This window comes from Mesoplodon mirus, assembly GCF_964341445.2.
Source record: "Mesoplodon mirus genome assembly, chromosome: 4".
Lineage (NCBI taxonomy): Eukaryota > Metazoa > Chordata > Mammalia > Artiodactyla > Ziphiidae > Mesoplodon > Mesoplodon mirus.
In genome coordinates, this window is record NC_138979.1 from 96890533 (window position 1) to 96905794 (window position 15262).

Here is a 15262-nt window from a genome sequence, read left to right on the forward strand (position 1 = left end):
TGTACAATATATCCTGTTGCTTACTTATTTATTTTTATTTGTGTATGTATGTACGTATTTATTTATTTTTGGCTGCCTTGGGTCTTCATTGCTGCGAGCAGGCTTTCTCTAGTTGTAGTGAGTGGGGGCTACTCTTCTTTGGGGTCCACGGGCTTCTCATTGCGGTGTCTTCTCTTGTTCTGGAGTACGAGCTCTAGGCACGTGGGCTTCAGTAGTTGTGGCTCGTGGGCTCTAGAGCGCAGGCTCAGTAGTTGCGGCACACGGGCTTAGTTGCTCGGCAGCATGTGGGAACTTCCCAGACCAGGGCTTGAACCCATGTCCCCTGCATTGGCAGGTGGATTCTTAACCACTGTGCCACCATGGAAGGCCCTATTTATTTTATATGTAATAGTTTGTGTCTCTTAATCTTATACCCCTATCTTGCCCCTCCCCCCTTCCCTCTCCCCACTGGTAAACACTACTTTGTTCTCATACCCATGAGTCTGTTTCTGTTTTGTTATACACATTCATTTGCTTTATTTTTTAGATTCCACATATAAGTGATAACATAAGAGTATTTGTCATCTTCCTCTGTCTAACTTACTTCACTAGGCATAATACTCTTTAGGTCCATCCGTGTTGTTGCAAACGGCAGAATTTCATTCTTTTTAATGGCTGAGTAATATTCCATTGTATATATGTACCACATCTTCTTTATCCATTCATCTGTTGATGGGTACTTGGGTTGCTTTCAAGTCGTGGCTATTGTAAATAATGCTGCTATGAACATTGGGGTGCATGTATCTTTTTGAATTAGTGTTTTGGGTTTTTTTGGATACATACCCAGCAGTGGCATTGTTGGATCATATGGTAGTTCTATCTTTAGTTTTTTGAGGAAACTCCATACTGTTTTCATAGTGGCTGCACCAATTTATATTCCCACTAACAGTTTACAGGGTTCCGTTTTCTCCACATCCTCGCCAACATGTGTCATTTGTAGGCTTTTTGATGATAGTCATTCTGACGAGTGTGAAGTGATATCTCATTGTGGTTTTGATTTACCTTTCTCTAATAATTAGTGATGTTGATCATCTTTTCATGTGCCTGCTACCCATCTGTATGTCTTCTTTGAAAAAAATGTCTATTCAGGTTCTTCTGCCCATTTTAAAAATCAGGTTGTTTGTTTTTTTTATATATAGTTATATGAGCCATTTATATATGTTGGATATTAACCCCTTATTGACTATATCATTTGCAAATATTTTCTCCCATTCAGTAGGCTGTCTTTTCACTTTGTTGATTGTTTCCTTTACTGTACGAAAGCTTGTAAGTTTAATTAGGTTGCAATTGTTTATTTTTGCTTTTATTTCTTTTGCTTTAGGAGACAGATCAAAAAAATATTGCTATGATTTATGTCAGAGTGTTCTGCTTATGTCCTCTTCTAGGAGTTTTATGGTTTCAGTTCTTACATTTAGGTCCATTTTGAGTTTATTTCTGTATATGGTATGAGGAAATGTTCTAACCTCATTCTTTAAAATTTAGTTTTCCAGTTTCTCCAGAAAAACTTATTGAACAGATTGTCTCTTCTCCATTGTATATTCTTGCCTCCTTTGTCATAGATTAATTGGCCATAACTGTGTGGGTTTATTTCTGGGCTCTCTATTCTGTTCCATTGATCTATATGTGTGTGTTTGTGCCAGTACCATGCTGTTTTGCTTACTGTAGCTTTGTAGTATAGTCTGAAGTCAGGGAGCATGACATCTCCAGCTTTGTTCTTTTTTTTTTTTTTTCATTTTTCCCATGCCGTGTGGCTTGTGAGATTTTAGTTCACCAACCAGGGATTGAACTCGGGCCCTTGGCAGTGAGAGTGCAGAATCCTAACCATGGGACTGCCAGGGAATTCCCTCCAGCTTTGTTCTTTTTTTTTAATTAAAAATTTTTTTTTCATCTTTATTGGAGTATAATTGCTTTACAGTGTTGTGTTAGTTTCTGCTGTACAACAAAGTGAATCAGCTATATGTATACATGTATCCCCATATCTGCTCCCTCTTGAGCCTCCCTCCCACCCTCCTTATCCCACCCATCTAGGTGGTCACAAATCATCGGGCTGATCTCCCTGTGCTATGCAGCAGCATCCCACTAGCCATCCATTTTACATTTGGTAGTTTATATATGTCAATGCTACTCTCTCACTTCGTCCCAGCTTCCCCTTCCCCCTGTGTCCTCAAGTCTGTTCTCTATGTCTGCATTTATTCCTGCCCTGCCACTAGGTTCATTAGTACCTTTTTTCTAGATTCCACATATATGCGTTAGCATACGGTATTTGTTTTTCTCTTTCTGACATACTTCACTCTGTATGACAGACTCTAGGTCCATCTACTTCATTACAAATAACTCACTTTTGTTCCCTTTTATGGCTGAGTAATATTCCATTGTATATATGTGCCACATCTTCTTTATCCATTCATCTTCGATGGACATTTAGGTTGCTTCCATGTCCTCCAGCTTTGTTCTTTATCCCCAAGATTGCTTTGGCAATTCAGGGTCTTTTGTGGTTCTGTATAAATTTTAGGATGATTTGTTCTAGTTCTGTGAAAAAAGTCATGGGTATTTTGATAGGGATTGCATTAAATCTTTAGATTTCTTTGGGTAGTATGGACAATTTAAAAATATTAATTCTTCCAATCCAAGAACATGGGATATCTTTCGACTTCTTTGTATAATTTTCAAATTTCTTCATTAATGATTTATAGTTTTCAGAGTATAGGTCTTTCACGTCCTTGGTTAAGTTAATTCCCAGGTACTTCATTCTTTCTGATGTGAATGTAAATGGGATTATTTCCTTAACTTCTCTTCCTGATAGTTCAGTATTTGTGTATAGAAAAGCAACAGATTTCTGTATATTAATCTTGTATCCTGCACCTTTACTAAATTCATTTATTACTTCTAATAGTCTTTTGGTAGAGACTTTAGGGTTTTCTATATATAATATCCTGTCATCTGTAAATAGTCACAGTTTTTCTTCTTTCCTTCCAATTTGGATGCCTTTTATTTCTCTTTCTTGTCTGATGTGGCTAGGAAAGTAGAGAAGTTTTAAAAGTCATTGAGTGTAATGGCAACCTTCTATATCTTGATAGAGATTTGGGTTACATAGGTACATGCATTTGTTAAAACTAGAGCTCAGTATTTATTTATAGTTTCTTTTCATGCAAAATTTACACGTAATAACATGCACAAGTCTAAAATGCTTGCTGAGTTTTGACAAGTGCATGATCATCACAGCTCTGCCTCCCTCCACTATCAGCAGATAACCTGCCTGCCATTTCAGTGAGAAAACAGAAGCCATTTGACAGGAATTCCCTTAACTTATAAATGTAGCTGTATCTATCCTTTCTTCCTTTCCTTTTGTCATTGTAAACAACATATCCCTACTCCCATCTGAGGTCAATTTCTTCCCCCGGCTTTTGCGTCCTATCCCTCCCAATCTTCTCAGAGGCCTTGCTCTACTGAATTATGCCTCTCCTCCTGAACTCTCATTTCAAGGAGAGAGCTTGTTTAAGTATTAATGCTGGATTCTCTCTATTACCTCAGAGTCCTCACACATGCCATTTCCTTTCCTTGGAACAACTTTCCTACTTCTTCCCCCTCACTTATCATAACCCCTACTCACCCTTCAGGTGTTTGCTTAGATGCTATTTACTTAGATATGACTTCCCTGACCTTCCATCCCACACTATGGTAGAACCTATTGAGCTTCCTGTTTCATGACACTCAGCTCACCTGTATTTACTTGTTCTATGTATGTCTTGCCCTCAGGACAAACATGGTCTCTGCCCTCAGTGTCTTATTAACTGCTGTACTTCCAGTACTTAGCATAGCACCTGGCACATTAAATATTTGTTGCTGAATGAAAGAATTAATTAAAAGTTCAATCACATCATCTGTAAATGTAATGTTTTAAAATGTCTTCTTTTGGGCTTCCCTGGTGGCGCAGTGATTGAGGGTCCGCCTGCTGATGCAGGGGACATGGGTTCGTGCCCCAGTCCAGGAAGATCCCACATGCCTCGGAGCGGCTGGGCCCGTGAGCTATGGCCGCTGAGCCTGCGCGTCCGGAGCCTGTGCTCCGCAACGGGAGAGGCCACAACAGTGAGAGGCCCGTGTACCGCAAAAAAAAAAAGTCTTCGTTTTCTTCATAGGTTTAAATTTTTATTCTAATAGCTATTGCAATCTTTCCCAGGATTGTGTTAAGTTAGAAGGGCATTGTGACATTTTTGTTCTTATAATTTCTTATAATTCTTTTCTTAAAATTTAAATGAATGTCTTGTACATAGAAGATTCTCAGCAAGAACTATTTCATAGTCATAAAAATCCTACAGTGTGGAAAGATCCTTAGAGATCCTATATTTCAATTTCCTCACAGGAATTCCCTGGTGGTCCAGTGGTTAGGACTCCACACTTCCACTGCTGGGGGCACGGGTTCTATCCCTGGTCCGGGAACTAAGAACCCGCATGCAAGCAGCACAGCCAAAAAAAAAAAAAAAAAAAAAAAGAAGAAAAAATTTCCTCAGGTCATTCTTTAAGGAAGAAAATCAAAGTACTATGGTATTTTTATGACTGTATTATTACTGCATTATTATTATCTTTTTACTCAGATGGGGGTATCTTATGGCTAGAGACCGTAGAGGGACATCCTGAAAATTCACAATTCTTTTTATCTTTCAGTTGTGAAGGAGTATGATAATCTGTTAGTTTATAATTTGTATTTGTTTATTTTTTTGGTTGCGTGTCATGCGGGATCTTATATATACACACACACACACACACACATGCACACACCCATGTAAAATTTGAGGAGGCAGCAGAGTTAATAAACCTAAATAAATGAGAGAGCTTTACATACAAATATAAATGTTTCTCCTTAGAAATGGTTTCTGCTGCCAGCCTTGATGTAAGTCTTATTGACCTACTAGAGTTCCTTTCACCAGGTCAAAATATAGTATCAACTTAAGTACATTTAGGGGCTCCACAGACCACCTCTTCTTGTAGTCCTAGTCAAATAAAACCAGACTACCAAGTCAGCCTAACTGAAAAGGCAATGCAAGTTTTTACTGATGTCTCTTGAAGCATAACAAAGCAAACTTCTTAAAATTCCTTCCCCGCTGTGAATCTCCACGCCACTCTCCCACACAGGAGCCACCTCTACTCTCTCCTTTCACTTGTGTGATTTAGCTTATATAGCTTTTTATTTTTCTTCCTCACCCTGGAACTGACCAGCAAGCAAGAACTTTCAGGGTTTGTGTTGGAGGGTGTGTTCGAGGAGATGCCCAGAGGCAATCCGCTATGCTTACCAAGTGTCCAATTTCATGGCAGTCTCTTTCCTCAAGGAACAGTCAATAGGCACACTGGAAAAAGCAACATACCAGAGTTGGGTATGTTACCTGTTGGGTCGTGGGATACAGACTCTGGGTAAAATGAGAGGTTCTGAGATAGGGCAGATCAGCCTGAAGGTGAGCCTTCAGGTGGACCTGGACCTTGACAGTGAATTACCAAATCAGTATTTGTGGAGCCTCCTGTCTCCATTTCTCAGTGATGGCCGTTCTGGGGTGTTTTCCTTTACAGTGAAGACTCCCTTTAGCCGGATAACATAAGAAAGGATCATATGTACAGGTAGCTAAAAGCTCTTCCAGTATCACTAAGAGGTAGTTTGAGATAAGTAAGTGGTCTCTGAGGTCCCTGAAGACTAAAAACCGGGTGTCCTGAGTCCCAAGTGGTCCCACGCTCCTCCAGTTTAGCAGTCCAGAGGGGCAGTTAAGTCCCGCGTAAAGTGCAGAGTGGTTGAGGGCACTTGCTCCTGAGAATCTCCACCTGGCCTCAGCATCCAGATCAGCCAGCTCGGGCTCGATTACTGCCAGCTCAGGCCGCCTGCGGTCACTCCTCCCACTGCCCACCTCGGTCTCCTCCCCCTTCTTTCCCTTTTGCGCACCGCCATTTCCGCCTACGGCTTTCTCATATTTGGGCCCTCCTCGGCTTCCGTCCCAGATGATCCCTCCCCGAGGCTGCCGCCGCCTCCACCTCCCGGAGCTGGAGCCACCTCCTCGGCCCGTGGCGTAGCCGGACTCTGTGTCGGCGCCAGCTGGATAGGGGCGGAGGTCTGGAGCCCGGTTTCGACCCGAGCGGGGGGCCATGGAGAAAGCGGCCCGAGGCGCTCTCGACACCGACTAACGCGGGACCGTTGCGGCTGCAGGCGCCATGGACCGAGCCCCCGCAGACCAGGTACGCGGGCTTGGGCCGGGTTGGCCGGGCCGGGAGCTGGGGGTCGCTGCTTCCTCCCGGGTGGGCCCTGGCCTCCGAGCGTGGGCCCGGACGGCCGGAGTCTTCGGGTTTTTGCTGGCGCAGACCTCCTTTCCCCGGGAGCCTGGCGGCGCCCCACTCTCCTGCATTGTTCCAGCTGCTGTCTCGAGCTTGGGGGTTTTTCCAGCCCCGTTCCCCCCGGGCTGGGGACTCGCTTTTGCCCTTCCTCCCTAGCTTGGTGAAAGGGGCCAGAAGACTCCCAAGTTGTCCGTGCTCTCCCGAGAGAGGGTTTATAACTTCCAGAGAATACCACGTCCCCCCCCCCCTTCCCTTCCCTTCAGTTATGGAATGTGTTTTCAAGGTGGAAAGGCTTTTGAAGGCTTCTCACTTAGAAAAACTGTCAGAGAATGTGTGATAACTACAGACGAAGGCGGGGAGCGGGTTATGGGCTTTTTAAGATCTACGTTTCCTTGAGCGAAGCATTGTTTTTGCAGTGGTTTTAGGGAAGTCTTCCCTTTTAGATATGAAATACTACGGTTTCCCTTTGCCCTTCTAGCCAACTATTTCGCAAAAATAAGTGTTTTTTAAAAGTCGATATTATATTTTAAAGGTGTAGGACCGAAGCGCGAATTCATTTCCGAGCCCGTTTTCATATTCACAAAGCAATCCTATTAGTGTTTTCAGCTGCATCAAATTATTGATTATCCAAGCCAGTAGGTGCTGGGAGGCTGGGATGGTGATAGTGTTTAAAAAAATAATCTAAAATAATAGTTTTCTTCCCCCACAGAAGTTTCGGTATTTTCCATCCTGAGACCTCTATGAAACGATTTAATTTGATGAAATCTAAGTTTACTCACTCTCCATTCCCCTCTTCAGTTGAAGGCCTTGCCCAGTGATGAACTAGGCAAATAGATGAAGGAAAAAGAGAGAGTAGGGATTTGCCTAATTGCTTTACAAATGGATAATTAACACCTGAATAATGAGACAGGATTTCCCAAATTCCTGTATCTGTGTATACGTAGCTAGTGAGAGCCAGTTCTGATTTTAAATCGGGCTCTTTTAGCAGGCAAAGAGCAGCCTCCTGGGGGGGGGGGGCAGTGTGTGTGTGTGTGTGTGTGTGTGTGTGTGTGTGTGTGTAGATAGATATATATTTTTTAACAAAATCTTTATTTAAAAAAAGCTTTATGTGAATATGCCTCTGAAAACACAAACGAGTTTTATGAAACAATATGTGTATTTACCGAAGCAAAATTGATTGGGGCCCCTTGGCAAATACACACAGGCTTTTCTGTGACCCAGGGTATTTTATATACACTCTATATCCAATTTAATGAAAAACAATTTTTCAAGGTATCTATCAAAAATGTCTGAGACTTCAAAGCCTGACAAGTGAATAGGAAATTTTCTTGAATGATTTTTTTGTATGTATGTCACTAATGAAAGGGTTAAACATTTTGGTCGTTCTCTGTGATGACAGAACTGTAACTAGTAATGCTGCCATATGTATACTGATGGTTCCCTTCATCCCAGAGGAAATGTAATGAACTATTTAGATGGTAACCCTTAGCATAGTTATTTGTGTGTGATTATCTTAACAGCAAGTGCTATGAGCAAATTATTTAGAGAGCCTCTTCATCTTTCATCCTGTATCTTTCTAAAGTCCACAACCTATTAAAATCTTGTAGAAATTTAAGGTTCAGAAAAAAATCATAAATGTAGGTTTTCCGTTGAAGAATTTTTCTTTTTTTTTCCCCCTCCAATACCTCTTGCCTCTTCCCTTAGCCTAACCTTAAATGAGAGAATAATTTGAATCAATCCCCCTTTTCCTCCACACATGCTCACAGGAAGCTGAGACCCCAGGAAGTGATGCCTAGTTCGTGCTGTAGGCAGTTAATTCAGGGGTCCATGGATGAACTGGAAGGAGTCTCCTTCGTTTTAATTAGCACTTTTCTGGGGCAAGACTCCATTATTTTCATCATATGCTCATATTCATCATTGAAAAAAGGCACAGAACCATTCATTTCATGATAGATTAGGGGATAGAACTGAGATTTGTCCACTTTGTGGAGTTCTTGATTGTTTTCACTATACCATTGAGTAATGCAATGGCTTTTCCAAGTTATTTGGAATGTACTTTTATATTTTTAATAACGAAATGAATTTAATAGGTAAAAGTCATTAAAAACAGATGCCATATGTGCTGAATTCCCATTTTTTCTCACAAAACATTTATTTTTTTTTCATTTTAAACCAGTGTTGGTTTATGTTCAGAATTTCTGGGAATGTCTACAGCATTAAAACTTATAATATTGTAGTGGTTAGCAATTCATAGAAGTTTGATTTTTACAAAACAGTACTAATACACACTTTCTGCATTTTGTCTTAATCTAAGCGAAATCCTTGGAGTATTGCACAAGTGTAACTTAAAAAAAAACTCAGCATGTTTTGCCTGAAGGCATTCATGTTGCTGTTGTTGAATTACCTCTTTTTTAAAAAAAATATAAAATCTTTGTATAAAAGGATAAATTGTGTGTGCGTTGATCGAAATTATAAAAAGTAAGTTACTGGGAATACATGCTAGCTGATAGTCTTAATTGTAGTAATGACTATTTGAAAGAATGTTATAACCAGAAGAGAGTCTCAGGAGTATTCTCTTTTAGCAAGACTATATTAAATCAAAACAAGTAGCTTAATTTTAATTGCCACAGTTAGTTCTAAGAACTATTTGGTATTGTGCCTTTTTGTTGTTGTTCTTAAGGGAAAACAAGCTGGTATAAAGGGATGTGAAGCATAAATCATGGAGTTCATTTTGTTTATAAAGTCTTAGTGTTTCTATTTTTAGTAAATTTAGGACAGTGTTTTGAGATTTTTAAAAAAATAAACAATAACCTTAGAAGTGACAGAACACTTGAGGTTTACTATCTCTTTTGTATTATCAAATAATTTGAACATTGGCTTGATATTTAGTACATTAATGTTAGATAAGTTCTTTTAAAATAATTTACAAAATTATTGATCACTGATGTCTTTAATTCTTAGAAAAGCAAATGTGTAATAAATGCATATGGCTTCATGCAAAGTGCTGTTCACCAATAAATATATAAAATTATTTGGTTTATAATTTTTTTCTTTAAATAATTTATAAACTTCAAATAATACCAGCACTGCAAACTAAATATATTCTAGATAAGTTACTTTAAAATGTTTATTATTCAGCAGTACTTACAGTTAGCTTTTATAGATTTAAGTAAATGATTGTCTTAACAGATTTTAAAAATAAAACTTTTGTAATAAAAAAGAAGGTAAATAATGCTCATTTAGTGAAAATACCATTTGGAAATTTTAAAAGGCATTTTCCCCTAAGCTTTTAAATCAAAGAGGAAATATAAAGTAGAATTTTAGTTTTTTGAAAAAGTAATAAAATATTACATATGACAATGTATGGGATGTGGCTGAAGCTTACTCTGAGGCAAATGCATAGTCATAAATGTTTTCATGATTCAACATTTTAAAAGGAAATTAAAAATTAAGCATCCAAGGCAAGAAGTTTGGGGGAAAACCCCTCAAAGAAAGAGAGAAAAAAATGTAAAAGCAGGAATTAATTAATTAGATCTTCCAAAAACTAGTATTAAATTTAGAAAGTTGGATGTTAGAAAAGTACCACCAGACTTTAACAGGATTAAATGTGGTCTATTTTAAGAAAAGGGGGAAAATGTATGGATAGGAAAGCAAATGGTCAGAGTCTAAGGTAAACGCTATTTTTTTTTCAATATTTTCTAAAGTCTTGGCAGAACTCATATGTATAACTACTGTGATTTGTTTTGGCAAGTGGTTTACTTTCAGTATAAAACATTCCAACCAGAAAACAATAAAGCCAGCAGGTATCTCTGAAGCATTTTTTCCTTCAGAAGACATTTTATCTTTGGCCATGATATGTAAAACATCTTAATGTTTGATATATCATATTTACCTTAACATAGGAAGAATGTGGAGGGTTTCCATGGTCATATTTTTTCTCTAGGTGTGTAGTACATACTGACAATTCACTGTGGGAGCATGCCTTACTCTGTTCTACTTCAGTTTTGATTTCAAGTGAGTGTCTTTTTTCTGTTGCTTAATTTGGGAAAATTATTTGCACTCTTCTGAATGTTCTGTCTCAGAGGAGTTTAGTATGCATTTTCTGTTGACGTGTGCTTCGTAGTAATGTTTGCCCATTTTCCCTAAACCAGCCTCGTGTGGTGCTCTCTTCAGAACATGAACTCATTGCATGTTTGTTGAATTATATATAGGCTCTCAGTGATCTGAATGCGTTTGTTTAATAAACTTTTAAATACGGTTTTTATAGTTTTTTGTTCTGATAAATTCTTGGGTTTTCTAGATTATTCACATCAAAGAAGATTTATTGATGTTTGTTTTACTATATGCAGAATTTTAAATGAATGTGAAACAGCTTAAGTTTTGTTTTTTTTTCAAATACAGGTTTCTGGGATTATGATTTTTCATTAATTTGGAAAATTCTGAAATAATTTCTGAAAGATAAAAATAATTTTATTGTGTAGTTTTTTTTTTTAACAAAGAGTGGTACAGGAATAGATTTTGTTCTGTGTTTAGACTTCTTTCATATTTATATTTTATTTAAGGAAACAAAAATATTCTATAAAATTTTTGATTTCTGAAAAACAGATCATGGCAAAAGTAGAGAGACTAAACAGAAATTCATACTGAGACGTATCATTGTATGAAGTAACTAGTCTAATTTTTTCATAACATTTTGTTGTCCACTATGTTAAGACATTTTTTCCTTTGATCTCTATGCTAATATAATTGAAATATTGCCAGAATTTGTTGCTTGCTTAACATATTGTCTCTATGGGCTTTATTATATGGAATTTAAAAAATAGTTTGGGATCTTTACTTTTCAGGCCTGAGAACAACTGAGGCTGCATTTTGATGTATGACACTGAAGGCCCCAAAATCACAATAAACAACTTAGAAAACCATACGGAGTTGTAACTATAGGAGAAAGTTTGCCAGTCTGTTCCTACTAGTGACATCTTCTGTTTGTGCAGCTGTTGACTACAGCAGCTTCTCTTTTTTGCTAAAAACAAAGGATCGTTTCATTGTGAGTTTTATTGTTGAATGCCAATATCTAGAATTGCACTTAGAATAGAAACCAATACAGACTTTAATTTTTAAGGACCTATACTGTGTATATGTGCAGATATTAGTTATAAATTATGCATGACACTTTTTGAATAGTGGGTTGCCTAAAGTCATAAAACGTATAGAGTACAAATGAGACTAGGCATAAAAAATTTGTGGCACTGTCTCCCCTCCCCACCACGCCACCTGGCTTGTGGGATCTTTGTTCCCTGACCAGGGATGGAACCTGTGCCCCCTGCAGTGGAAGTGGAGTCCTAACCATTGGACTGCCAGGGAATTCCCTGCACCTTTTGACTTGAGCAAGAATTTGAATTTGTTGTTACCAAGGTAATTTATGAGTTGGTATTACTTGGGGGGATCAGGAAAAGTTATTTTTAAATTATTTCTTTATATTAGTATTATTCCTTTTTTTCATATTGGGCTGAGAATTTAATATAACCACATACCTTGCATTAAAAAAAAATCCTAGTGTCTTCTAGTCCAGATTTATAAAACTGTTCAGGTTCTCATATGTTCAAAGGTTGATATTTTATACCTTATGTAAATAAGTTTTGAATCATGTTGACTATCACAGTGACAATCACTGACTTACTACACTGTTAACATTTGTTTTTGCCTCTTGTGTTGAAATTCAAGAAACCAGCTCCAGTTCACAGATATTTGTGAGTTCAATGACGTTATCAACTTCAGATTTGGTTAGTAGTACAGAAGTAGACTTCAAAGTTAAATCAGGTGGGGAGGAAGGATATTGAATTGATACTGCTCTATAGTTCAGATTTCTTCCCCCAGACACATGTTGCTGAATATTTACAGTGGACTCTTTGGACAACAGTTTTTCTGAAAAAGGCTCTATATTTAGCATATCAAGTCTTTTCTTTAGATTTTCTTGGATTTGCTACTGATTACTTTTGTGAGAAACATGCATGAAATTTATTCTGAGAAATATGCCTTGATGGGAGTTTCTACTGAATGCCATCCTAGTGGGGAAAAAGTTCTGGTTAGGGCTATTGCTTTCAGGTAGTTGATTTGAGTTGTTGAAAAATTGGACTGCATTCCACTTACTGGTTTTGCTAAGAAGTGTTTAATATCTTTTTAGATTGTCATGTTTGTGGTTTTAAACATTCTGCTTTTACAGAATGTGCCTATAGATTATTTCTTTGTATAATTAAATTTTAAAAATTTGTTAAATATAACAAATATAGAAAGAAAACTGCATGAAACCAGTGTACAGCTAAATGAATTATTGGATGAATACCTTGTATCACCCAAGTTAGGATATAGAACTTTGCCGGGTACCCCAGAAACTGTACAGGTGCCTCTTCCTAATCACAGCTCCCTCTTTCCTAAGAGTAATTCCTATCCTAATTTCCATGGCTCTTATTTACTTTTCTTTATAGTTTTGTCACCAACTTGTGCATCCTTAGTATGGTAGTTTATTATGTCTGTTAAATCTCTATAGATTTATAAGGAAAGATACAAAATAAACTGAAATGGAGTACATAGACTGGATTACTTTAGTTTACTCAGCTTGTCTACTGGGAAGCTGAAGTACTCATTTTTTTCCCAGTTTAACTGTGAAGCAAAAGTTTTTCTCCCTTATTTTTTTTTCCATTTATTGTAGACATTTTCCTTCCTTTTAATTTAACCATACTAATCTAATTTCCTGAGATGGACAGAAATAGACTATTTTTTAGACTATTCAAACAAATATAAAGTAATTATCCTTCAGAACTCTGTTCAGTGATTTTTTTTCCCCTAACAAAATTAGTTAAAAACACATTGTTTTGTCTGAAGAGCTAGTTTTTTTTTTTACTACCAGCTTTATTTTTGGACTGTGAGGTACAACTTCCTTGTATTCTTGATTGTTTTAACAGCTTTGGTTATGTAAGAAATGACTTCATTTAAATCTAGTAACCTTTGATAACTTTTCTCCTATTTGATGGCTTTGTCTAAATAACGTAATCATGTTTAATTATTTTAATTTGACCTTGCTATTCCTTTGAATGTCTTGTGACATTAGAGACCTAATTACTGTTTGTAAAGACTGTCTCTTTTATTGTTAAATTGTGAACTTGTATATTTAAATTTTTGTTCGTTTGTTAGTAATGTGTTTCACTTTCTCTTTGAAGAATGTCAAGCTGTCAGCTGAGGTAGAACCATTTATTCCCCAGAAGAAGAATCCTGATACATTTATGATCCCTATGGCACTCCCAAATGATAACGGCAGTGTTTCTGGTGTAGAACCAACTCCAATTCCCAGCTACCTGATTACTTGTTATCCATTTGTTCAGGAAAACCAGTCCAATAGGTAATTTGTTTACTATTATTTTCTTTTGGTGGGGGAAGAAAGGGGTAGGGAAATATAGAAGTTGGCAAAGGATACTTTTTAATTTTTTCTTTTGTAACTTTTAAACATTAACCATTTCTCTGTTTTCTAAGAGGAGTAAATAAAACCAAATGATGTAGAAATTTAAAAATTGTTAACATGGATTATTGTTATTTTCTCATTCTTTCTAAGAGAAAATGGAGTTCTTTGTATGTGTCTCCTATAATAAGTCATTGAAATTTGTTTGAAGTAAATTGACTCAAAGGGAGGAATGAATTATTCAGAAAGAGGTGAACAAAAATCCTTTTTTGAGGATAGGCATCTAATCATAATTGCCAAGACAGTCTGGCATAAGAAGGATATATCAAGGGGTAGCCCTTAACTTTGAAGCTTTTGTGTCTAGTTAGCATATATATGTAAACTACTCTGAATGTAGTTTAAATTTAGCTTCTGTGCTGTAGTCACAGGGTGATGTAGCAAAATGCTTACAGTTCAGATAATGTGCGACCTAGTGTTTAGGGTGTACCTTGTGATAGTCATGATAGCCTTTCTAACCCTGCTTATCCTGTCTGAATGATTAGCATTTCATTGGTGTATTTCATTTTATTGCTGTATAAAAGTACTTTCAGCCTCTTTCAAGTTATATCACATACAAAAAATTGTACTACTCCAGCACTCTGGGATAAATGGATGAGGCAACTAGACTCTAGCCTTTTCCCAGCCACCCCTGAGGGCTAAGGCAATCAATATTTCCACACGTCTATAACCATTGGGGCACACTAGTGTGCCCAGGCATATTCTTTGAGAAATTCTGGATGTATGAGATAACAGATCACTAAATACTGTCTCAGATATTAAATATTCAAGTTAATAGTCTAAAACTCTTAATAGTTTTGGGCATTAGGCAAACAGTAGAAGCTAAAGGAGTCTTCTCAATTGAGTCAAGTTAACATTGTGTTAAAAATCTTTGACCTATATTGGATTATGTTTGAAGTGATTTGTAAACTAGATTAAAAATACTATTCTGTATTTGACAAAGTGGCCAAGTGTACAGTATGATAAATTTAATTTTTCTTACCTTACCAAATAATCTTTGAGAATTCATGAGTAAGCCAGCCATCAGATTATTTGAAAATATTTTTAGAATTATGGCAGGGAATATTTTTCCCTGAGGAAAAGCTCTGTACTCCAGCCCCCTATGACCCCTCATTTGTCAGCAGCAACTGTCTGCAAGAACTGCTGAGACAGGAAGGACTGGTGCTTTATAGGAAGGGATTGCACTACGAGAACTCTAATGCTGGAGATAGATGGTAGTGAACAAGCTTGCCTTTTTCTTCTCTTCTTTCCCTTGGACCAGGTGCCTGCTTCCATTGCCAAGGAGGGGAGCCAGGGAAAGAGCCGGACTTGGCCAGGTGGTTAGGGGAGTATGGTAGAGGAGTAGGAGGCTGTGGGCCTGAGCTAAAGAATGGGAGGTGGAAGAATCAAACACCCGTTGTAAAGATC

The 15262-nt window shown here is 37.6% G+C and overlaps 1 protein-coding gene across 1 annotated transcript in view; it reads left to right on the top strand.

The window, feature by feature from the left end:
* The first annotated feature begins 6048 nt into the window (after nucleotides 1–6048).
* The window catches only part of SECISBP2L (SECIS binding protein 2 like), a 63546-nt gene continuing 54332 nt past the window's right edge, over nucleotides 6049–15262 (top strand). The window contains exons 1-2 of the mRNA XM_082619848.1: nucleotides 6049–6252; nucleotides 13563–13741. Coding sequence (XP_082475974.1) covers nucleotides 6229–6252; nucleotides 13563–13741 — 203 coding nt within the window. The 5' untranslated portion in view covers nucleotides 6049–6228. The remainder of the gene's footprint in view (nucleotides 6253–13562; nucleotides 13742–15262) is intronic.